Here is a 24,127-nt window from a genome sequence, read left to right on the forward strand (position 1 = left end):
ATGAGCATAATCAGCATGGAAACATGTCCTCTGGAATGGTGGCCGAAGCATGAAGAGGCATATGAATGTTTAGCATATCTGGCATGTAAATACCTTGCAATGCCGGCTACAAAAGTCCAATGTGAACATCTGTTCTCACTTTCTGCTGACATTGTAAATAAGAAGTGGGCAGCATTATCTCCCATAAATGTAAACAACTTGTTTGTCTTAGCGATTGGCTGAACAAGAAGTAGTACTGAGTGGACCTGTAGGCTCAACGTTTTGCATTGTTTTGTTTTTGAGTGCAGTTAACGTAACAAAAAAAATCTGCATTTGTAAGTTGCACTTTCACGATAAAGAGATTGCACTACAATACTTGTATGAGGCTTATTTGAAAAGTACTGTTTCTTTTGTTTATCATTTTTACAGTGCAAATATTTGTAATCAATAATAATATAAATTGAGCAGTGTATACTTGGTATTCTGTGTTGTAACTGAATCCAATATATTTGAAAATGTAGAAAAACATCACAAATATTTAATAAATTTCAATTGGTATTCTATTGTTTAACAATGCAATTAAAACTGCGATTAATCATTAATTTTTTAAATCACAATTAATTTTTTTTAGTTAATCGCATGTGTTTACTGCGATTAATCAACAGCCCTACTTAAAATCTATCTTTCTGTAATTAATAAACTTATTTTAATGTTTTATCCTTACCAATGAGTTTGTCTAAGGTGCTTGGGAAATCTGCTGAGGTTACAAAGGCTGGTGCATGTCCACTTTCCTTTGATGAAGTAGTGAACTAATTTATAAGTTTGCATCATTCAGGAGAAGATCTTGAGCAGTGTAAGACAGTATATTTCTGGGGTGCAGGGCTGGAGGCTTGTGAGATTTGCTGGTGTTTCCCTGTGTATGATTCATGAGTGGCTTGGGGAGCGTTCATGCAACTTAGCTGGGTATGATTCTGCATGCTGATGGCTGAGTGATAACAGCCCCTGCAGGGGTTTGCTGCTTGTCCCTGGCAAAGCATCATGAGAACCAGCCCAGGCTGCAGAGTTAAGGAGACACAGCGGTCCCACAGCTCCAGGTTGTACCTCTGTCACACCTAGCATGGGTGCTGTTGAGGGAACACTGAGGAAGGAATACTGGTGCAGTTGCCCTGAACTACATACGATAGCAGACAATGTTTTTTATTTTAATCATGAATGTAACAAGTTTTCACTAAAGGCGTTCTCATCTTATCCAAAGAACAAACACAGTTGTGTACAGACAGCAACAGCAGTACAAGTTTCTGCCAACTGCATCACAAATGTGCCTTATCCTGTGTGACTAACTCCTGTTCAGGAAGCACCAGTACTTGTGGTGATAGGATAGACCAGCCGTCAGACAGGTGGAAGCCTAAGTCTCTCAGTCGAGTCTGACAAAGAATGCCAATGTATAAAACTTGATCAGGTTGGACTGAGACTACCAGGAAAAACATATTGTGACTGAAATAGTTATCTAAAGAATAGCTCAATGAAATAATGCTTCCTGGCTGCACTGTTGTACTTATAAAACATACATTAATTATCACATCATTATATTAATAGTACTCAGTAAAACCACTATTATTGGTCAGTAACAATTTGGAGACTTTAAAAATTTATTAACTTTTTTACAGAAACAAATTCTCATTGCAGCACCCAGCCAGGGTATCTGGGTTGTATGCTGGATAGATGACATGGAACAGCTGCCAATGGTTTAAGACCCACTTCAGAAATTTGCCACCAGTAGAGTGTGTGGGTGGCGGGGGGGGGGGAATGTTGCTACTACTAAATGAACAATTTTATTCATGAAGCATTCCCAAAAAAACTTCATAGCTCCCTGTCTGCAGCAGCACAAATTCCTGCATTCTCTACCATCCTTGATACCAAACTTCATTATGGACATGTTTTTTTAAGGCACATTGATGAGAAAGCGCTCTCTCTCTCTTTGGAGAGAGAGAGAGAGAAAATTGAAAGATTCACAACTCTTTTTATTTTTTTGTATTTATACTACTTGTTTACTGTGTATCTCTCTATTTCAATGTCTGATATTTCTGCACAAATATAGTGCTGCAATGTTTGTGATGCAAACATTGCAAAGGATATGTTTATTTTAAACTTCAGACTAAAAAAAACTCCCTTGGCATCTGTTCCAGGATTCAGGGTGCAGTCCAGACCAGGGAGGGGTTGTGTCACCATATGCCCTGCAAACCTGGGTGCATTACAGTGCTTTGCTGCTGTAGCTCCCAGCTGGGGACATTCTCACAACCAGCCTGTAAGCATGTGGGTCAAACCATATGTGTGCAAGACAGCCCTAGTTCAGCAGCTCCAACCTCAGATGCCTATCTGCAACCCCACTCTGACTTCTTTTAGCCTTAGTTACAACCAGCAGGGTGATTCTCCCCTCCCCCCCCCAACACCCCCCCAGTCCCACATTTTCCCAAAACCATGTGCTCTGCAATGTCCAGCTCACTCCTGAACAGTTCAGAGAAATAATGTTTCTTCCTCTAAAGACACAAAAACACATCACTGCTTATTAACTTAACTGGAGTAAAAACACCCTTCCATTTAACACAGCACTGAGTTGTAACAAATTGTAAGGTTGAAATTGTTTGAAGAGTAAACAAGTCTGTAAACAAGAGCTGGTTGGGAATTTTTTGACAATTTTTTTTTATATTAAAATCAAAATTGTTCACAAAACAGGGTCAGTGTCCATGAATCTTGAAGAATTATTGGAAAACAGTTTCAAAACTGTTGAAAAGCCTCATTTTGACATATTCAAAATAAAAATATTTTTTCTAGTTGAAATAACTTTACTGCTATCTAGCCAAAATAAGGTTTTAAATAAATAGAAATGTCAAAATTGAAATGAAATGTTTTGATTGACTCAAACTTTTTTTTTTTAGGTTTGCAAAAATTTGAGAGAGAAACTTTTTGTCCTGATAGAGTATAGGATTTTTTTTTTTTTTTTACACTTTGAAAATGTTCACATGATGGGAAACCTGTTTCCCTCCCAGCTCTATTCTGTATAGTGAAAAGTATATTATTAGTTCAGAGGTTTCCAAACTCTTGTCTGTGAATTCGTAGTGGTCTTCAGAGACGTATCTGGTCACATGCTATGGGCTGTACTCCTTGTTTACTTTGCTAAATTGCATTAAAAGAAGCTTAAAAGTACACTAAATGTGTTACTGATATTATTTTTTCCACATAAGCCATTGTTGTAGATTCCACTTATTGCGTAAAGCGATTGTGAATGGGAGAACAAATTGTCTGTGCAGTTGCCAATGGGAGAGGAGGTGGTCTATGAAATAATCTTTATTAAGAGATGGCCCAACCTGTGAAACTTTTGAGAACCCTTGGTCTGGGCAGTAAAGTCCAGAATTGTCATGGGCTGCTGTTAGCATGAAGAACAAAAGGCAAGAGTGGCAGACTACCAGCAAGTACAGGTACAGATGTGATCACATGTAGGCAAAGTTAGTCAATTCCACCTGCTGTAGACTCTCTCCTTTCAACAACTGAAATTGCATGCCATCCTGGTTGCACAACTCTTTAAATTACTCTGCCTTTTGTCACTGGATGTGGAATAATAGCACAATGCATGAGAATTCTCCACTTTCCACAAAAGTACTGAGCTGGATCTTACTCACTATCTCTTTTTGTTCAATCTTTTTTCCCTCCATATAGCTGTTTCTGCAAGGGCCAAATACTGTATTTCTTAGTATTTTAGAATAACCTCAGTGTGACTGTGAGGGACTGCAATGTGATGGTTGGTCTGCTAGGGAAGGGTTAAGAGTGTGAAGAAAGATTAGGTACCTGATCCTATTTCTGTTGTAGTTAATGAATTTTGTCCCTGACTTCAGTGGGTCAGGATCAGGCCCTTAGTTGCTATTACAACATATAAAATTTAACATTTGATTAATTAAGCATATAAAACACAGAGAAAATATCCTTTCAAAATAAACTTTAGATTCATTGAAGCAACTTGTATTTGATTTTGTGTTAAGTAGGAGGGATTGTGGTGACTCTCAGATATGAAGTGTGTGGTAAAAGCAAACAGAACACAGAAAGGACAGAGACAACCAATAGTAACAAGGCTCTCTTTTTTTTTTTTCTGCAAAGATTGCATAATATATGTGTGTAGAAAGAAAGAGACTATTGTGTGTTGCAAGAAGATTAGGGGAAGTGATTGCTGAAGTCAGAGAATAAAATCTTTGCAAGGTCAGCTCCAGGAGCAGTTAGTGTTAGAAGACAGAGTGTACATAGCCCAGAGCAACAGAAAGTACCACCTATCATTGTAAATGTGATGGTCTGTTTCTGAGGCACTGAGATGATATTGCTGGGCTATACTGTTCTGCTCCTACTCTGGACATGTACTGCAGAAAAAGGTAAGTTTGTTAAAAAGAAAGACATGATCCTCACTGATACGTTGGGGACAGTCTGGGACAAGTGGTCGCTAAAATATTTTATAAATATAGATAAAACTTTGATTATCATTTTTTTCGGCAGTCTCGGAGTCAAAACTAATTAAAACTGTCTTGCAGTAGTCAGTATGCAGTATCTTATAGTAAGTGTGATGTCAACTGTGTATTTGGCTACATTTTGCTGTAGTGCCCAATGCTATTAAACTGAAGTTCAGCTTTTTCACTGATTACTGTGCTTAGAAACTAGAGCCAAGAAATCCAATATGTTTGTCAGCTTAATATATAAATTTGTGTTATAATTGTTGAAAGCTAACATCTACAAATTGTGAATAAATAAAAATCTCCTGTAGAATGAATAAGGTAAATATTACATACAATATTGAAAAAGTTACAAAATCCCTTAACCAAAAGAATTTTTTTTATTTAATTACTGTAAGTCATTAATAAGTTAAACTGCAAGAATACTATTTGCTGTATTGACTGGAATAGGTGCTTTCAAAATACGTATTTTGAAAATCCTGGTTGTATGGCTAGATGACAGAGAAATAAACTTCTTGTCCATTAAAGGGGCAAAGTTTTTGTATGAAAACTTTCTTTCATTTTTTTAGTTCCAACTGTGTTCTCCCTATATTTCTTTAGTAGCCCTCTTGACATTTACTGTAACACAGATCAATTTCTTATGCCCTAAGGCTAACAATCTGCCTTTTTGTTAATTTTCAAATGGTTTCCTCTGTAATATAAGACTGTGTCTATACTGTATGATTAGGGTGTATAATAGTTTAATATACAATATGCCTTCTATTGAGGAACTGTACCTGCATTTGCATTAGAAGGGTCTCATTGATCCATGTCTCACTTCTCTGATCACTTTTAATTTTTAATTACATACATTAATTACATAATTACAAATTACATACAGTCCTGAGCTTTTAGTCACCTAAGCAATCTCAGTGATTTTATGTGGGACCTTGCAGCTGAGTAAATATTGCAGGATTGGAATCTAATATTTTTCAGATACCCTTTTCTCTTTCAGAATATTTCAGTGGGATTGAGTTTTAACTGGAAAGTCAGTAGGCAATATCAATGTTATTATTGCTATTATAATTTAAACCAAACAATTATTTATTAAAATGTATAACTAATATACTACTTTACAAACCTTTTACTAAGGTCTCAGTTGTTTCAAAGTAGTGTAAAAATATCTTTGAGTTTGAAAAAAACAAAGTGGGTCAAGTTTGGCCTCCTTTTTACACCCATGTAACATTCCTCAGATAAGTGGGATTGCAAGGGCGTGTAAATGAGGCAACATTTGATTCAGCAGGACAGATGTTACTATTAAGTTTTACTGTTGTAAATCAGGGGTAAATCCGTTTTCTACAGTGAAATGATTCCAGATCTACAACAATGTAAACAATAGAATAATTTGTCTTAGAGCCCTTTACTAAAATGAATTTAAAACAAAAGTGTCACCCATCCATACAATTGACACAATTAGCAGAGCACAGACTATGCCTTTAAAAAAACAGCTAAAGTCCCAGAATTTATTTTCTATTTTCTTTTAAATATATTTTAAAATCATGGTTAGTAAAGTTCTTGCTTGAGCAATAAATAGATCATTATGATGAGTGAAATCCTATCCCCAGTGAAGTCAATGCAAAACTCCCATTAACTTCAAAGTGGCCACGGTTTCTGTCAATAAGTATAGACATTAGAGTTTAGATTCCCCCTGGCTTCTGTTAGTGTAAACCAGGAGTAATTCAATTTAAATCAGTGGAATAGCACCAGTTTGTGAGTGGAATATCAGCCTCTAGAACTTCATTCTGAAATCTATTGGATGGAATAGACTACTGGATGGAAGCTCTACCCAGACCGCTCACTTGAAACTTGGGAGCGGAGGTTGAATTTGAGAGTTGTCAGTTGGCTCGTCAGGAGGATGGGATCATGATCACACACAAAGGTTGGAGAAATAGACTGTGATCAGGAAGGGAAGAAGTACTGGGCTTTATAGGTTTTCCCTCTGGTCTGGGAGTAAGAAGTAGAAGGGTTACTGAAAACTATTTTTATGTTTATGTTATATTTACTCTGGTTAAATAAATATTTAGGGGTTTACCAAACCCAGAAGTTGGAGGCATAGTCAATTGAGATCTTTTGAAAAAAATCTGAAGAGTCCTCAAAATAGAGTAAAGAAAAGCAGCCAGGATTATCCAATATTCACAGGTAAGTTTCCTGAGAGGAAGCTTTGAGGGGTAACAGGGCTGTACCAGTGACCCAGAGACACCAGTTTTGAACAAGGTGTATGCCCAGGAAGGTGCAGTTCGTGACAACCTGTAAAGTGGGATCAGAGGGTAATGCCTTGTAGAATGTGGTGTTGGAGAGCTGCCTAGCAGCCTCTTGTTCATATTCCGACCTATTCATGATGACAACAGCACCTCCTTTGTCAGCCTTTGTTTCTGATGTCAGAGTTCTTTCTGAGGCTGTGGATGGCACTGAGTTCTGCATCTGTGTTCTGAGGTTATGGGGCAAGTGATGCTGCTTTTCCACAATTTCAGCCCGTGCACGTTGGTGGAAGCACTCTATGTAGAAGTCCAGTCTGTTGTTTCGACCTTCAGGAGGAGTCCACCCAGAATCCTTCTTTTTGTAGTGTTGGTAGGAAGGTCTCTGTGGGTTAATATGCTGTTCAGAGGTGTGTTGGAAATATTCCTTGAGTCAGAGACGTAGAAAATAGGATTCTAGGTCACCATAGAACTGTATCATGTTCGTGGGGGTGGAGGGGCAGAAGGAGAGGCCCTGAGATACGACAGATACTTCTGCTGGGCTAAAAGTATAGCTGGATAGATCAGCGATCCAACACCACATTCTACAAGACATTACCCTCTGATCCCATTGAGGGTTACCAAAAGAAACTACACCATCTGCTCAAGAAACTCCCTGAAAAAGCACAAGAGCAAATCTGCACAGCCACACCCCTAGAACCCCGACCAGGGGTATTCTGTCTGCTACCCAAGATCCATGAACCTGGAAATTCTGGACGCCCCATCATCTCAGGCATTGGCACCCTGACAGCAGGATTGTTTGGCTATGTAGACTCTCTCCTCAGGCCCTACGCTACCAGCACTCCTAGCTATCTTCGAGACACCACTGACTTCCTGAGGAAACTGCAGTCCATTGGTGATCTTCCTGAAAACACCATCCTAGCCACTATGGATGTAGAAGCCCTCTACACCAACATTCCACACAAAGATGGACTACAAGCCGTCAGGAACAGTATCCCTGATAATGTCACGGCAAACCTAGTGTCTTTGTCCTCACCCATAACTATTTCACATTTGGGGACAATGTATTACCTTCAAATCAGCGGCACTGCTATGGGTACCTGCATGGCCCCACAGTATGCCAACATTTTTATGGCTGACTTAGAACAACTCTTCCTCAGCTCTCGTTCCCTAATGCCCCTACTCTACTTGCGCTACATTGATGACATCTTCATCATCTGGACCCATGGAAAAGAAGCCCTTGAGGAACTCCACCATGATTTTAACAATTTCCACCCCACCATCAACCTCAGCCTGGACCAGTCCACACAAGAGATCCACTTCCTGGACACTACAGTGCTAAGAAGCGATGGTCACATAAACACCACCCTACACCGGAAACCTACTGACCGCTATACTTACCTACATGCCTCCAGCTTTCATCCTGACCAAATCACACGATCCATTGTCTACAGCCATGCTCTACAATACAATCGCATTTGCCCCAACCCCTCAGACAGAGACAAACACCTACAAGATCTCTGTCAAGCGTTCTTACAACTACAATACCCACCTACTGAAGTGAAGAAACAGATTGACAGAGCCAGAAGAGTACCCAGAAGTCACCTACTACAGGACAGGCCCAACAAAGAAAGTAAAAAAATGCCACTAGCCGTCACCTTCAGCCCCCAACTAAAACCTCTCCAGCACATCATCAAGGATCTACAACCTATCCTGAAGGACTATCCATCACTCTCACAGATCTTGGGAGACAGGCCAGTCCTTGCTTACAGACAGTCCCCAAACCTGAAGCAAACACTCACCAGCAACCACACACCACACAACAAAAACACTAACCCAGGAACCTATCCTTGCAACAAAGCCCGTTGCCAACTCTGTCCACATATCTATTCAGGGGACACCATCATAGGACCTAATCACATCAGCCACACTATCAGAGGCTCGTTCACCTGCACATCTACCAATGTGATATATGCCATCATGTGCCAGCAATGCCCCTCTGCCATGTACATTGGCCAAACCGGACAGTCTCTACATAAAGAATAAATGGACACAAATCAGACGTCAAGAATTACAACATTCAAAAACCAGTTGGAGAACATTTCAATCTCCCTGATCACTCGATTACAGACCTAAAAGTCACAATATAACAACAACAAAAACTTCAAAAACAGACTCCAACGAGAGACTGCTGAATTGGAATTAATTTGTGAACTTGACACCATTAAATTAGGCTTGAATAAAGACTGGGAGTGGATGGGTCATTAAACAAAGTAAAACTATTTCCCCATGTTTATTTTTTCCCCCTTACAGTTCCTCATACCTTCTTGTCAACTGCTGGAAATGGTCCATTTTGATTACCACTACAAAAAGTTTTTTTTTCCTCTCCTGCTGGTAATAGCTCACCTTAACTTATCACTCTCATTACAGTGTGTATGGTAATACCCATTTTTTCATGTTCTCTCTCTGTGTGTGTGTGTGTATATATATATATATATATATATATATATATATATCTTCCTACTGTATTTTCCACTGCATGCATCCGATGAAGTGGGTTTTAGCCCACAAAAGCTTATGCTCAAATATATTTGTTAATCTATAAGGTGCCACAGATACTCCTGTTCCTTTTGTGGATACAGACTAACACGGCTGCTACTCTGAAACTTGAATATAAATGTTAGTCAAGTTTGAGAAAATTAATGTTTCATAGCCTGTTAATTAAGAAAATCTAACTATGTAAAATATTGTGAGAATGATTCAAATAGTTGCCGTTAATAGTAGGTTATGTGCAATGTAAGCTTTTACAGTAGCTCTTATGGAGACTATAGAGAGAAAATTACTCGAATAGATAGTTACTGTGCTGATGAACTGGCATCATGGTTAATGGGGCCAACCATGAAGCCTACCAACAGCATGTATATAGAGAGCAAATGGAATTGTGAGCAAGATCAATTTGGGTTTTATATTTGTTGTAATAAAAACATTATATGTAGCCTTTTCTTTATAAACATGCTTGAAGTGGGATTTGAATATGATAGTGTCCTGTGCGTGATACAATCAGTCGTGCATTGGTATTCTATTGAACTCCAATGCTGCTTAAATGTTCTTGAAGTTGCTAATGAAAGAGACTACAAAAGCAGATGATATGGGCAGGGAAGATTAGAAAAGTTAGTGCTATCCTTAATGAAAAAAATAATCTTCGTGAACATAGAGCTTTTGACTATGCCTTTCCCATTCTGAGAACTCAAAGTGCCATGAGCTTCTCTGAAATATACAATTTCTGTAAAATCTGAGAAATTCTTGGTCTCCTTTCAACCCAAGTTTTTTCTAGGAAATCCTAAAATGTGCCACTTCATTAAGGCTAGGGGAAAATAAATTGCACCAGAATCTTACATAAAAGTCACACTCTGAATTAAATGATATAAAGAAAACCAAATCTAGAATCACGTGCAACCATTGAAATGATCATAATGAGATTTATTTTAATTTGTCAATAAAAACAATATTGTCAAAGGTGTCATTTATTAAAGAAAAAATGAAGCAGACACAAGTCTATTTTCCCTTTGATGTAAGCATGCACAATAAATTTCTCATAGACACGAAGAGAAAATTTCACTACTTAATGGAATTTATACACTAAAAAATGGAAACACTTAAGTCCACATTCTATCCTTCTCACCACCTATTTGAACTTCAAGGTGACTACTTGGTGCACAAATGTGTTATAAAGATGCATTACAGATGTATGAAAAAAACTGAGGGCCCAATGGTTTTTATATTTTAATGTTACTACTGCACAAGCACTCCTGCAGCCAAAATGTTGCTATTTAGTTATAGAACTATTATCATTTATCCATTCAAGTGAGCAGAACTGTATGCAAAGGTCTGAAACGAGAAGAAAGAAAAGATACCTTTTTGAGAGAAAGCAAAGATGAGGAATACATTTCACTTAGCTGTTGGTATGTAATAATTGCTAGTGATTAATCAGGATATCAACCCAACATATTATTTAAAAAAGGAGGGAAGCAAAAAGTTAGCGCATTAAAAAAGCAAATGAGTTTTAATGGGTCTTGCTAGTTACTCTGAAAGTCCCAGCATCTGGTTTTTGATAGCATGTGAGCTCCCTCTAGTGGGCCTAGAGTAATACTTTTACACAGTTGTATGCTTTAGTTTTACAGACTTGTTCTGTAATAAATGGTTCTCCTGGTTTTGCATAACTTTCTGAGATTGTGTTCCTTACACAGCTATAGGCATTCATATTAGTGAATTATAAATATTGAGAGGTAAAGGAATTTTTGGTGCAAATAAAATGAAATTCATCTCCTACATAAAGACAGTAATTAGGATTTGTGCTGCAGAAGTTCAGGGGCACCGGGGAACTAAAATCTACCACTCCCAGCTGTTGCCAGGGCAGGAACCCATAGTGCAGCTTCCTCCTCCCACCCCAGCCTAGCAGCGACATATTGTCCCACTTGCTTAATTGTTCATTGGGTGTCTCCCTTCTAGTCAGCACCAGGACAACGTCCAACAGAGGGGCAGCATGGAGACCCCATTATATGGCACTCAAGGTGTACCTTCTATTGCTGCCTCCAATCTGCATGTGGCCTCACCACTTGAGTGGTGCAAAGGACCTTGCACAAACCTTCCTGAACTCAATGAATCTCACTGGGAGTAAATTCCTTATGACTGAACATTTTGCTTGCATTTTGTTTTTTCTACAGAAGTTTTTTCTTCTTCTTGGTGATTCAAATCATCATAAAGAGTCTTTTTTAGCTATAGCTGATTTTCAGACTGTGTTCAGGTCTTTTTATCTGAGAATCCTCCATTGTGTGCGTGTTCCTTAAAAAAAAAAAAAAAAAAAGTGGTGCTGCTGTTATAGTTATGCTGGAAGGTGTTAATGGTTGTCAAAAGGCCTTTTGATCTATAGACAATCACAGATCTTTGGGTGTCCTAAACACCCTCCTAAAACACCCTTTTATGTAGTGATATCTGGAAACAATAGTAGGGTACCACCCATGACAGTAGGCTGTATGGAGAAGCCTGAGAAGTGGTGAGCCAGTTTGCCTGTGACTGTTTTCAAACACTGGGACTATGGGATTGTTTGGCAAGCTCTGTGAATGTTAGGGGAGGAGAAATCCAGCAGACAAGAAAGAGCAGTAGTGAATGTGGTCCAGTCATATCTGCACTGAGAACAGGAAATGTTAGGTCATTGGTTGTATTGGGGACAATTTCCTTTTACATTTTCATGTATTTTCATGTATTCTATGCAATTTTTTCCTCACTGTAGATTTTTCTTGTGTGTGTGTGTGTTTTAACCTCTGTGAATCATTGTATGGGAAGGATTTTGTTTGTTTTACTGTGGATTTTTTTTTTGGGGGGGGGGGAGATTGAAGAATGTCAGACCTCTTATGCTTGTTTTTTAAAATCTTTAAATGTAGCAGCCTCTATATTGTTTTGTTGCCAGTACCGATAAAGAGCATGTGACTTAGAGAGTCAAAAAGTAAATAAAAACTCTTGAGCAAGAGAAATAATCTAGTGGTTTGAGTATGAACCTGGCAATCAGGAGCTTCTGAATTCAAGGGGTAAAATTTTCAAAACACCCAAGTCCCATTTTCAAAAGTAACATAGGCATTTAAGATCCTATATCTCTTTGAAATCAATAGTAGTTACAGTCCACAATGCTGTAAAATAGGATTTACTCTCCCCAGTACTTTTGAAATTTGACCCTGAGTCTTCATGTCTGTTCCCTCAGAAGAGAAGGCTACAAGCAGGTTAGAAACAAACAAAAAGGGTCTAAATAGAGCAAAGTGCAGAACTCACAGAGAAGGTCCCTTTCGACTTTGTGACAGTGGCTGCACAGCTAGAACTAGTAGCCCCTAGCAGTTTAGTTTGCTTCCTTTTATATATTCTACAGAGCCTAGTGAGCTCTGTTTCCTCAATCTGCTAATTCTTTTCTACTTCCACATGTGCCCATACTGATGACCCCAAGCATACAAATATCATGAGTTGGGCCTCAACAAATCATAAGATGTTAAAAATAATAAATTTGAGGTACTTTTTATTTGCCTTCTAGGTTTTTGAGCCTTTAGGGTTCATGTTTTCCAGTCTTCTCCATAACCATGAGGGCTAGAAACTTCACAAAAAGTGAAAACTGCTATTCTCATGTAATCCTATAACTCCAGGAGATCAGGCTTTAAGGGCAACACCAAATATGAGATTTGAAATGAAATTCCAAGAGCTAGCAACACTGGGAGCTCTGCCTGGAGCCTCCGGGGTTTTCTAGCCCTTCTTATTTCATTCTCATTGTGCTCAGGAATATCATACTGGAATAAATGCAAACCACTTCCCCTTATTGTTCATAGTCTGGGTTATACTTTGTAGAGAAGTTATTTTCCTGGACACAGCTTAGGAGGCATTGTAAGAAGCTGTAGGGAAGGGAATGTGTGCGTATTGATTGACCTGAAGAAAAGTGTCATGACAGACAAAAATCTGGGACAGAAAACAAAATGATTGAAGGATGAAGAGGGTGTGATATGGATTTCTGGAATTTAGTTATTCACCAGTTCTCTGTGAACACAAATAGTCTCAGTATTGGAGGGAGTGGGAAGGTTGGGACTCAGATTGAAGAAGAAGAGGTGTGGCGAAGCTAAGGGAGGGGATTTGGAAAATTGGGTCAGTGGAAAGCAGGAAGTTGATGTCAGACAGTGATGGGAAGTAGTAGCAGGTATGGAGATTAGAGCTGCAGAAGTAGAGGTCTTGGGAGTTGGGGGTATCTTTATCCTTTTTTCCTCTGGTGGTGGGAGGGCTGGCCTGGGGGAGCTGTGGTTGAGGGAGAGAAGACAGTAGGTGGGGTCGCTTATGTTGAAATCAAAGCAATTATCTCTGTTCCCACTCTCCATACTATGCATCTACTGTCCCTTTTATGTATTGAAAGATAATTATCCCCAGTATCTAGATATTTATTGTTTCACATTTGATTGATAATTTTGGTTTGCTTAGGGATATGTACCAAGTTTTTCCCATTCTATTAAAAATCAGGTTAGTCTGATGGTGTCCAGTTTGTACGTTGTACATTGGCCAAATCGGACAGTCTCTATGCAAAAGAATAAACGGACACAAATCAGATGTCAAGAATTATAACATTCAAAAACCAGTTGGAGAACACTTCAATCTCCCTGGACACTCAATAACAGACTTAAAAGTGGCAATTCTTCAACAAAAAAACTTCAAAAACAGACTCCAACAAGAAACTGCAGAACTGGAATTAATTTGCAAACTGGACACCATCAAATTAGGCCTGAATAAAGACTGAGAGTGGATGGGTCACTACAAAAACTAATTTCCCCATGCTAATTCCCCCCCCCCCACTGTTACTTACACCTTCTTGTCAACTGTTTGAAATGGGCCACCCTGATTACATTAGCCTCATTACCACTACAAAAGTGATTTTTCCTCCTGTTGAGAATAGCACACTTCCACTTTAATTGAATTGTCTTGTTAGCATTGACCTCCCCACTTGGTAAGGCAACTCCCATCTTTTCATGTACTGTGTATATATACCTGCCTACTGTATTTTCCACTCCATGCACCTGATGAAGTGGGTTTTAGCCCACAAAAGCTTATGCCCAAATAAATTTTTTAGTCTGTAAAATGCCACAAATACTCCTCGTTGTTTTTGCTGATACAGTCTAACACGGCTACCAGTCTGAAACCTTTCAGTTGTCCATGATCTTTCTAAACAACTCTGTGTGGCGATTACGATCAAGAAGCTGTACTTGCTCGCTCTCAAATCTCATTCTTCCTTTTGTTAACATTATTTTTGGGTATTTACCATCTATTTTAATAATTATTATTCTCATTTACTTAATTTCTAGATTGTGAAACTCCACCTCCTAGAAGAACTAAGGAAATACTTACAGGAACCTGGGACAAGGCATCCTATCCACATGGTACTTCAGCAATTTACAACTGTCGACCTGGGTACATAAAACTTGGTCGTGTGACATTTGAGTGTACAAATGGTGTGTGGAAACATCTCCACCCATACGTGGAATGTAGAAGTAAGTATCTTTGAAAAATGTGCATATGTTCAACTGAAATACTTTCAGTCATTTTCCCTTTTTCTTCAGGTCAACATTTAGGGCGACATCACAAAGTCCTCACTTGGGCAATGATGCTCATTAACTTCAATTGGAGTTTTGTTTGTAATAAATCCAAGATTTGGCCCCTAAACTTTAGTGAGAAAGAAAATTCTATTAAAAATCTTTTTTATTACTACAATGATTTACAATACAGACACCAAAGGTACAGATAGACGATTTAGCAAAGCAGTTTTTTTTAACAGTTGTTCAAGGTAAACATAGCTACTTCATAGTAAGAAATAACTAGAACTGAGCAAAATTCAGAATTTCCATCCTATGGGAAATTCTTACATTTGAACATTTGTTTTTGTCATAAATTAGGATGAAAAGTTGAAATTGTGAAATTTCACAGAATGGACATTTAAAAAAAAATTGGTTCTGAAAACATTTTATTTCAACAGTTTTGATTGAAATGAAACATTTTCAATCAATTCTATTCAAATTGCATTTTACCAAAGCGATGCATTGCCTCATGGGAATTGATGTTCAGGACCCTTGATACCTCCATTTTTTCCATATAGGCTCCCTGACCAGACCACAGCACTTATTATCTACTGAAAATCATGTGACCTCCATATTGCAAAATGCCTATCAATCAGAGAGAAATCCACATTGCATTATGGGAGATGTAGTGCTCCAGGAAACATGGCCTGCAGGAGAGAAGCAGGACTCAAACAACTACATCTCCCATTATATAACGAATTCATAGAAATGCAATTTAATGTTTTATTGACCTGATTCAAAACTAAATGTTCTGGGTCAATTCAAGAAATTGAAACATTCTAATTCAGGTTGAAGTGACCCACAATGAAATATTTCATTTAAATTTTCCTAGTGGAAAATCGAAAATGTTTGGAAAGATCAAGATTTTTTTTCCAAAGAAAATATCAATTTTGCAGAAACTGCATTATCCATCAGAAGGTCATTCAGACAGAAAATTCCTGACCAGCTCTATGAATAATTATGTCAGATTAACATCTACTGTAATTTTGAATTAAAAAGTAAACTTCCCATAAATTTTACCATATGTTCTTTCAAGGCTGATGTTGTAGATATCATATAATCATTTAAAAGAGATTATGTTTGTAAAGCTCATTGAAGAAGCAAAGTGGTCTGAATAAAGACTAGCTCTCTGAAGGTCATTAAATAGTGCTTGTTCCAAGAATGAACATGGCCAGCACTTTTAGGAAGGGGTCCCACGATTCCTTTCCTTTTGATTACATGCTCAAGTGACTACTTCTCTCTTCACTTGGCCTTCCTTTAAATCTGGAATCAGTTATCTTCTCTGAGTCGTCCAAATATGCTTCTTTCCCAGATAGTCTACATCGCCAATCAAAATATCCTACATGTAGCAAAGTTAATTTGACATGAAGATCATTAAGAGAAAATCATAGATGCTAGGACCAGAAGGGATCATTATGATCATCTGGTATGACTTCCTCCATAACCCAAGCCAAAGAACACAACCCAATAATTTCTGCATCAAGACCATAATTTCTGTTTAAGATATAACATTGATTTAAAGATTGCAAGTGATGAAGAATCCACCCTGTCCTAGGTAAACTGATCCAATGGTTAATTTACCCTCATTTAACTCTTTTTGCCTATTTCTAGTTTGAATGTACTTAGGTTCAACTTCCAAACATTTGATTTTGTTATGCCTTCTTCTCTTAGTTTAAAAAGTGGTTTATTATTGGAAATCACTGTCCCAGTGAAGACACTTGTAGACCACAATCAAATCTTCATTTAATCTTCTCTTTGATAAACTTAAATAGATTGAGTCTCTTTAGTTTCTCAGTCAGGCATGTTTTCCAGATCTCTAATCATTCTTGTTGCTCTTTTCTGAGCTCTTTACCAACATCGTTTTTGAAGTGTGAACACCAAAACTGGACACAGTATTCTAATAATAAACAGTAAAGAAATCGGAGGTGAAAAATTATGCAGAATAGCTACAGAACTAGAGTAAATGGTTCAGAAACTTAGCCAGTGAGGCCCTGCTCTTAAATATGAAATAAAGGGTGATGTGAGCTTAATCCCATTCCCTCCCTCCTTTTTTCCAGGAACAAACCAAAGACACTCTTTTACTATAGGCTTTTTGCCCTTCCCTTTGGGATGTGCACTCTATGAAGGATCTCTCTTCTATGTACAAGTCAATTGCTTCTGTGGCTGCTTCCACAGATGTCTCCCACCTGCAGCTCTCTCCTGCTTAGAGCAGACATCAGAGAAATGTTCTTGAGCAAATAGATTTATTAACTGGTCATAAGTTTCTGCCCCTTTACTTTTTGTCATTTTTTTTTCAAATAATCTACCATTTTATGAACATATTTCCTGTGACTTAACTTGTCAACCTTTTAAAGGTTTATAAACTTTGTGGTATGCCTCTGGTGCAATTTGAAACCTTTTTGACACAGACAATTTTAAAATGTCATACTTCATACTCTTATTTACATCCATATAATTAAACACCTTCAAAGTTTTACCATTCAGTTTGGAGAGTAAGATGGTCATTCTCCAGTCAACAGAGTTATGTACACTGCAGATCCTTTCAAAGGTGGTTAAATATTCTTCAGTGCAATCAGTCTCCCTGTAACTAGCACACAGTTTGTCCCAGCTGTGTGATCCCTGGTGAGGATTACACGTGGGCTGAAGGATCTGCTTTTGTAAGTCCAGTATGCTCAGAGTGTGCTGCCTGCCATCTCTTTTTCTTGCCTCTTCTCCTTTTCTTTGACCTCTGCTTCTTGGGCTTCAAAAATTTTGTCTTCCAGCTCCAGTGCTCTCTGCTGTGTGGCTTCCACTGCATCCCATTTATCTTTGGCTCCCCACAGATGGTTCCTTCTCTACTTTTGTCACCTCCTAGATGGCCAACTCCAACTTCATAGCTGTTTCATTGAGAGCTATACCTATGCATAACTTACCTTGTTCCATGAGTGAAAATCTCAGTTTCTCAGTGATTTTCTCTTCATCTAATTCATGAGCTTCACATTGCTGCTCCAACTATTGCATATGTAGTTTGGAGTATGTTTCTTGTCTACTCATTTTATACTGCACTCTATTTCCTTACCTGAAATAAACAGAAAACAGCAATCCATAACCTTTTTCTTCATTTTTCACCCTTCTCACGTGTGACTATCTCAGTATGTAAGCAAACTGGGTGTAGATCCTGCCTTATTACTCCACTGTGGTGCTTCCCAGGGGTAGGGTTGTGAGGCACCTCACTACCACCTCCCGTTAACTGTGCCTATCAGGGTGCAGCTTCCTGACACCACTAGCCACAGGCAGAACGAGCACTCTTCTCTCAGCCTATGCAGGCTGCGCTGTTCCTCTTCAGGTTAGTGATAGGCATACACCAACCCCCAAGTCCTTCAAGAATCTGCCTGAAGCATCCAGGCCAAATCCACTTGACACTCCCAGAACTCCCAGATCCTCTATTCCAAAAGGAACAGACCACAGCTTACCAGTTATACCACAGAATACAGTTCTGCTTAACACACAGCACTTAAGTTTGTTCATAGAGAAAGCATTTTTAAGTTTATTTAACAAAAAACAGAGTTTCAAATGATAGCAAGCTGAAATATTGGAAACAAAGGGTTACAGCTAAAACAGAATCATAACACACATAATAGAGCCCAGACTTAACGAACATGATACTCTTCTGTCTAGTGATCTTTACATCACCCAAAGTTCTTCTCCCAGGATTAAAAAACTTGTCTGTCTGTGATCCTTATTTCATGAAGCAAACCCTCTGTTATCTTACATCCTAGATGAAGAATGTAGAGTTAGTCTCTGTACCTACAGTTGTAGTCCAAAAATCCATGATTTCCTGCTGTAAATTCCCCCCTCTGAAGATTTCATAATCCCATCATTATCATTTAGCTCAGACTGTAAATGGGCATTCATTGTGGACTATACAATTCTCTATTTACTTACAGACTGCTAGATAAACATTTTCTGCCTGAAATAAACTTGTTTTTCAACTTCTGGTGACTGACTCCAACTCACAGGCCATAAGAACATAATTTTCTGTGTGTGTGTGTGTATAAACACCTTACATATTATCCATACATACATTTTGCAGTGATCATGATGACCATTGTGACACAAGCTTTCAGTAGAGACCTTATATGACACGCTTGTGCAAACTAGTAGGTAGATACCAGACCAAGGGGGATCCCTGTAATCCTTATGTACACCGATGCCCTCTGCCAGATGGCACCAAGAGGTCCCTGGGTCACACACCCTTCTATCTTAAGAAGTCCTTGGGCTCCAGTTTGAAGGGTAACCATTCACCTGGGGTCCCAGCCTGTCACTGTAGGAGTGTATTTATCTTCTCCAGAACCAGAGTGCCATCTCTCAGCCAGGTATCGTTTCATGAAAAATGTTTTTCATATAACTCAAGCTCCTCACTGCTATAATCTGGGAATTTATGACCAGGTATTAAAAAACTTCATTAGCATGCTGGAATTTACCATATCCCTCCGTTAAAAGGTCCAATGCATAATTATAGTTCTGTCTCCATGTATCACCTATGTAACAAGCTGTACATGTAATTTACTTGATTGACTTAATAATGCGTTTATTTTCCTCCTAATATACATGTATGCATATTGAAGCATTTCTAAAGAGCCTTTACCTCTTTGAAAGAATCCTTTTGAAAGTGTGCAAGGAAAAGTTTTAAATATCAGGTCAATAAACCTTGTGCCTTAAAAAAATATTAACAAACTGGGACTTTTCATTGTGTATTTGAATCTGATCGTAGGTCTGACAAAGCATCCACTTTTAGAGCAGAGGCCTTTAGAGTATTAACAAATATTTTATAGAGTCAGATTCTTTGCTGTTTGTCACTCAGAAAGCAAAAATTTGGATAGTCCCAGTATTTAATTCGCCAGCATTATGGTTCAGTTTTCAAAAGCGCTCATCATTCAGCTACCACTGAAATCAATGGTAAAACTCCCATTGACTTTAATAGGAGAGAATTAAGCTAATTCCGAAAGCTTTTGAAAATCCCACCCGATATAGCAAATACAATTCCTATCTGACAGTCAAAGTTACCTCCCTTTACAGCACTGTAGAAGGTTTATAAACACATTTTCCTTTTTTTTCCATCCCCCCCAGACAAGCCCTGTGGCCATCCTGGAGATATTCAGTTTGGTTCCTTTGAACTTACTGCTGGAACAGAGTTTGTATTTGGTGCTCGCGTTGAGTACAAATGTGATGAAGGGTAATTTTTTTTGTTATTCAGTATACTGGTAGCACTAGAGCAGGTCAATATGGGGTGTAAAAGCTAATGGAGTAAGGTGTCTAGTTATGGCTTTGCTATTTTTTTATTTAAGTCTGACAGATTTACATTCTGTTAATATTTTTAGATTTCTATAGTTAGAAGTGGTTAATGATGAAACCTTTATTACATTAAAAGCACTTTGGGTTTCCATAAGACTATTTAACATAACTCTTTAATCTTGTACCTTCAAATGTACTTCTGTAGCAGAGTCAGCCAAACTTTGTCCTCCTGAGGACCACACCTAATTTGCTTAGACTGACTGCAGCTGATCTCATATTTAATATGGAGATCCAGGACTCAGAAACTAATGAACTGATGAAGCTTTGTTATGGGGCTTAGTGGGTCATATCAGAGGCCTGATTTTCAGAGGTCAGCACTTATGAAAATCAGGCCCCGACCTACAAGCCAAACATTAATCATTCCTGTTCTATAGTAATTGCAGAGGGTTTTTTTTTTGCAAATAACGACTTTGTGGTAGACTCAGTAACTACATTCATCATGTGCTTTCACGACTAACTATAGCTCTCTAGAAAGAGCTTTAGTAAATTGAATAAAAAATCTTGTATATAGTAAGATATACTCCATTACAGTCTGGCTGTTTTGGACTGCTCTGGCAATGCAAAGCATCCATAAACTTGGTTTAATCTGCCATTTTCACCAGGTTTATGCCTCCTTTGTGCTTGAGGGTACCAGTGAACTGGGCTTAGAAGTTGCAATTCTCCCTAATGTTGTGAGACCACAGTGAATTACAATGGCTTCTATACAGAGGGCTGAGCCAGAGTTTAGCATTAGCAGATCTCTGTAATAAAGAAGCTTCAATGAAGCTTTACTTCTGCCACTTAACATTTTGCTACTGTGAGCAATAGGAAGTTTAACAAAATGGAGAAGGAGCCCAGTAGAGACAGTATTGTTTCCTTCTCCAGGCGAATATTTTGGGTTAGTTTATGTATTAGAACAGGGGAAACTATTTATATTGTTTTAACTGTAATAGCATCACATAACCTGTTAACATATAATGCGGCTGTATTTTAGAGTTTTATATTTTGGTTACAATTTTTTTGGTAAGTTATCAGATGCTCAGCCAAAGAAATTTCCGTGAGTGTCAGGCAGATGGATGGAGCAATGAACTCCCGCACTGTGAAGGTAAATGGAGTCTACAACATAATCTTTTTTTCAAACTGATTTTTATTTAATATTTGCCTGCCTAAAAACTGTTTAGGACCTGACTGTGATATCTTTGCTCACATTGATTAGTACCTTTCTCTAGAGCCCTCTGTGGGACTATTTAAATTCCGCTCCCGTCCTGCCCTGCAGTACCCACTCCCACCCTCTCTTGAATTATTTCTGGCATTTTTATCCTGCTCCAAACCAAAAAAAATCTTAGATCCCCACAAATCCCACAAGAGAGGGGAGGGAGATAAACACATATAGGAAAGAGAAGCTCAAACAAAATATATAGCAATTTCCCAAATAGGCTACTCTTGGTAAACTGACAAGAAATGTAGTGTTTTCCTCCAAATTTCCACAGTCTGTTTTTTTTGTTTTGTTTTGTTTTTTTTTGCCCACCCAATCCCGCCCACAAAAAATACATTTTACTTTTTCCCACTATTATGGCAGTGTGTCCTGCAGGACCCGCAGGATCCCAGTCTGGCTGCAGGGCTCTACCTTACTCCACATGTAGTCCTATTGGTTTCAGTAGTATTACTCATTCGGCGTGATCAAGGATGTCACAATCTGTCCTTTAATGTTATTCTTAGATAATCTCCTTCTTAATTTTGTTCTGTAAAGCTTTAATATTTGTGGGGAAAGTGTTCCATCATACAATGAATCCATATACCCCCGTACAGTATTTGTGTTATGATGTGAATGTGACTTTGGCCAGTAAGAATTGTTATTATTTATATTTCTTTAGTGCCAAATTTTTAAGGGTTTCTCACCAAAGGAAAAACATGACTGCCTGTGAATGTGTGCACTAATCCTGCATGATTAAAAATTTATAAATCTTTATAGATTTGTTTGAGGAACCCTGAAATAGGATGCAAAATCAAAGACTGGGCAGATGACTGATATACTGGAGAAAGTTGGGAAAAGAAAGAGCTGGAGGCAAAACTCTGGTCTCAGATACACACATACTCTCCCATTAATGTCTATGCAAACATCCAAGGGTGGAATTTGGCCCCATCTAACGGCTTCCTTTGTAATAAGGAATATTTGATCACATATATTTATTCTTTTTCTTGGGTTAGTGCAGTTATGGGAAATTAGAGATATGGCATGGGCCAAACTTTCTGCTAAGATAAATTGTGCTCACTTATACCAGTGATGAATGTAGTCCAATATCTTTATCAAGGATTTTGAGCTAATAACTGTGAACTGATGGATATGTTTTGGTCAGTCTGCAGTTCTCTACAGTTTTCCAACTGATTAGACTGTGAGCAGATGTAGTCTTGGCATAAGCAAGAGCAATTAACGTTGACTTTTAGCAAGGCTTGGGCTCTGAGTGCCACTGGACACATTAATTGGGCCCCCATCTATCACTCAAGGCAATTCTAGATGAACACTCTGTCTGCAACCAGGACGAATGCACAGCCGAGTGAGGAGACTCCATGTACCAACTTTCTCTGGTGTCTCTCAGTCTGACTTTATACCATATTAGTCACTGTGGTATCTGAGTATGTGATAAAGCTGAATTTTGCATTTACTATGTAGTTTACTTATAGTATTTTTTCAATTGTTCTGTATTTTAATGTTTATCATAAAATCATAGGACTGGGAGGGACCTCAAGAGGTCATTGAGTCCAGTCCCATGCACTCATGGCAGGACTAAGTGTTATCTAGACCATCCCTTAAGGTGTTTGTTCAGCCTGCTCTTAAAAATCTCCAATGATGGAGATTCCACAACCTCCCTAGGCAATTTATTCCAATGCTTAACTACCCTGACAGTTAGGAAGATTTTTCCAATGTTCAACCTAAATTGCCCTTGCTGTAATTTAAGTTTATTGCTTCTTGTCCTATCCTCAGAGGTTAAAGAGAACGATTTACCTCCCTCCTCCTTGTAACAAACTTTTACATACTTGAAAACTGTTAGCATGTCCCTTCTCAGTCTTCTCTTCTCCAGACTAAACCAACCCATTTTTTTTTTCAATCTTCCCTCCTAGGTCATGTTTTCTAGACCTCTAATAATTTTTGTTGCTCTTCTCTGGACTTTCTCCAGTTTGTCCACATCACCCAGAACTGGACACAATACTCCAGTTGAGGCCTAATTAGCGTGGAGTAGAGAGGAAGTATTACTTCTTGTGTCTTTGCTTACAACACTCCTGCTAATACATCCCAGAATGATTTCTTTTTTTGCAACAGTGTTTAGCTTATTTTTAATGCTGACCATTTTGTTTTACAATATAGTTACAGAGTAGGCCTTAAATTATAGCTTTATTTTTACAGTGAGCAAGTGTTTACCAGTAAATGCACCAGAAAATGGAAACATCCTTGTAGCTGGTGTATATGAGACAGACCAAGAATTTTCCTTTGGCCAAGTTGTACAGTTTGAATGTAATAAAGACTATAAACTTTCTGGATCTAAAGAAATACATTGCTCAGCTGATGGACATTGGAATGCTGCTGTACCTACATGCATAGGTGAGAAGAAAATTATCTTTTAGTTTAGTGAAATTTCTCTTTAGCCAAAGTGATTTCGAAGGTACTGTTGAAGCTCTTATCATGGCACTTACAGATTCCTAGAAATTGATTATTCTATAGGAGAGTTATGGAACGAGCAAAATATTTCCAGTGACAATAATTACAGTACTTAACTGATGTATTCATCTCCATTGCATGATATGTGTAAAGGAAGTAAAATAATCTAGGGAAATAGAAAATTTAGTCATAATAGAGTCTTCTAGACATTCCCCAATCTTCACTGAAAAGTTAACACTGATGATACATAAGACATTATACATGAGTGAATAAATGGAACAAGAAAGTCTTTATAGCTGAAAATATTCA

At 38.2% G+C, this 24,127-nt stretch overlaps 1 protein-coding gene across 1 annotated transcript; it reads left to right on the plus strand.

Annotated features, from left to right (window-relative positions):
- The first annotated feature begins 4,160 nt into the window (after positions 1–4,160).
- LOC113407283 (complement factor H-like) lies at positions 4,161–23,784 on the plus strand. Its single transcript, XM_026655612.1, has 5 exons — positions 4,161–4,394; positions 14,581–14,766; positions 19,960–20,065; positions 21,192–21,268; positions 23,567–23,784. Exons 1-5 carry the CDS (start codon positions 4,337–4,339, stop codon positions 23,782–23,784), a joined length of 645 nt encoding a protein of 214 aa, XP_026511397.1. The 5' UTR covers positions 4,161–4,336.
- Positions 23,785–24,127: the final 343 nt, after the last annotated feature.

Source organism: Terrapene carolina, unplaced genomic scaffold (assembly GCF_002925995.2).
Source record: "Terrapene carolina triunguis isolate 2854851 unplaced genomic scaffold, T_m_triunguis-2.0 Scaffold210, whole genome shotgun sequence".
NCBI lineage: Eukaryota > Metazoa > Chordata > Testudines > Emydidae > Terrapene > Terrapene triunguis.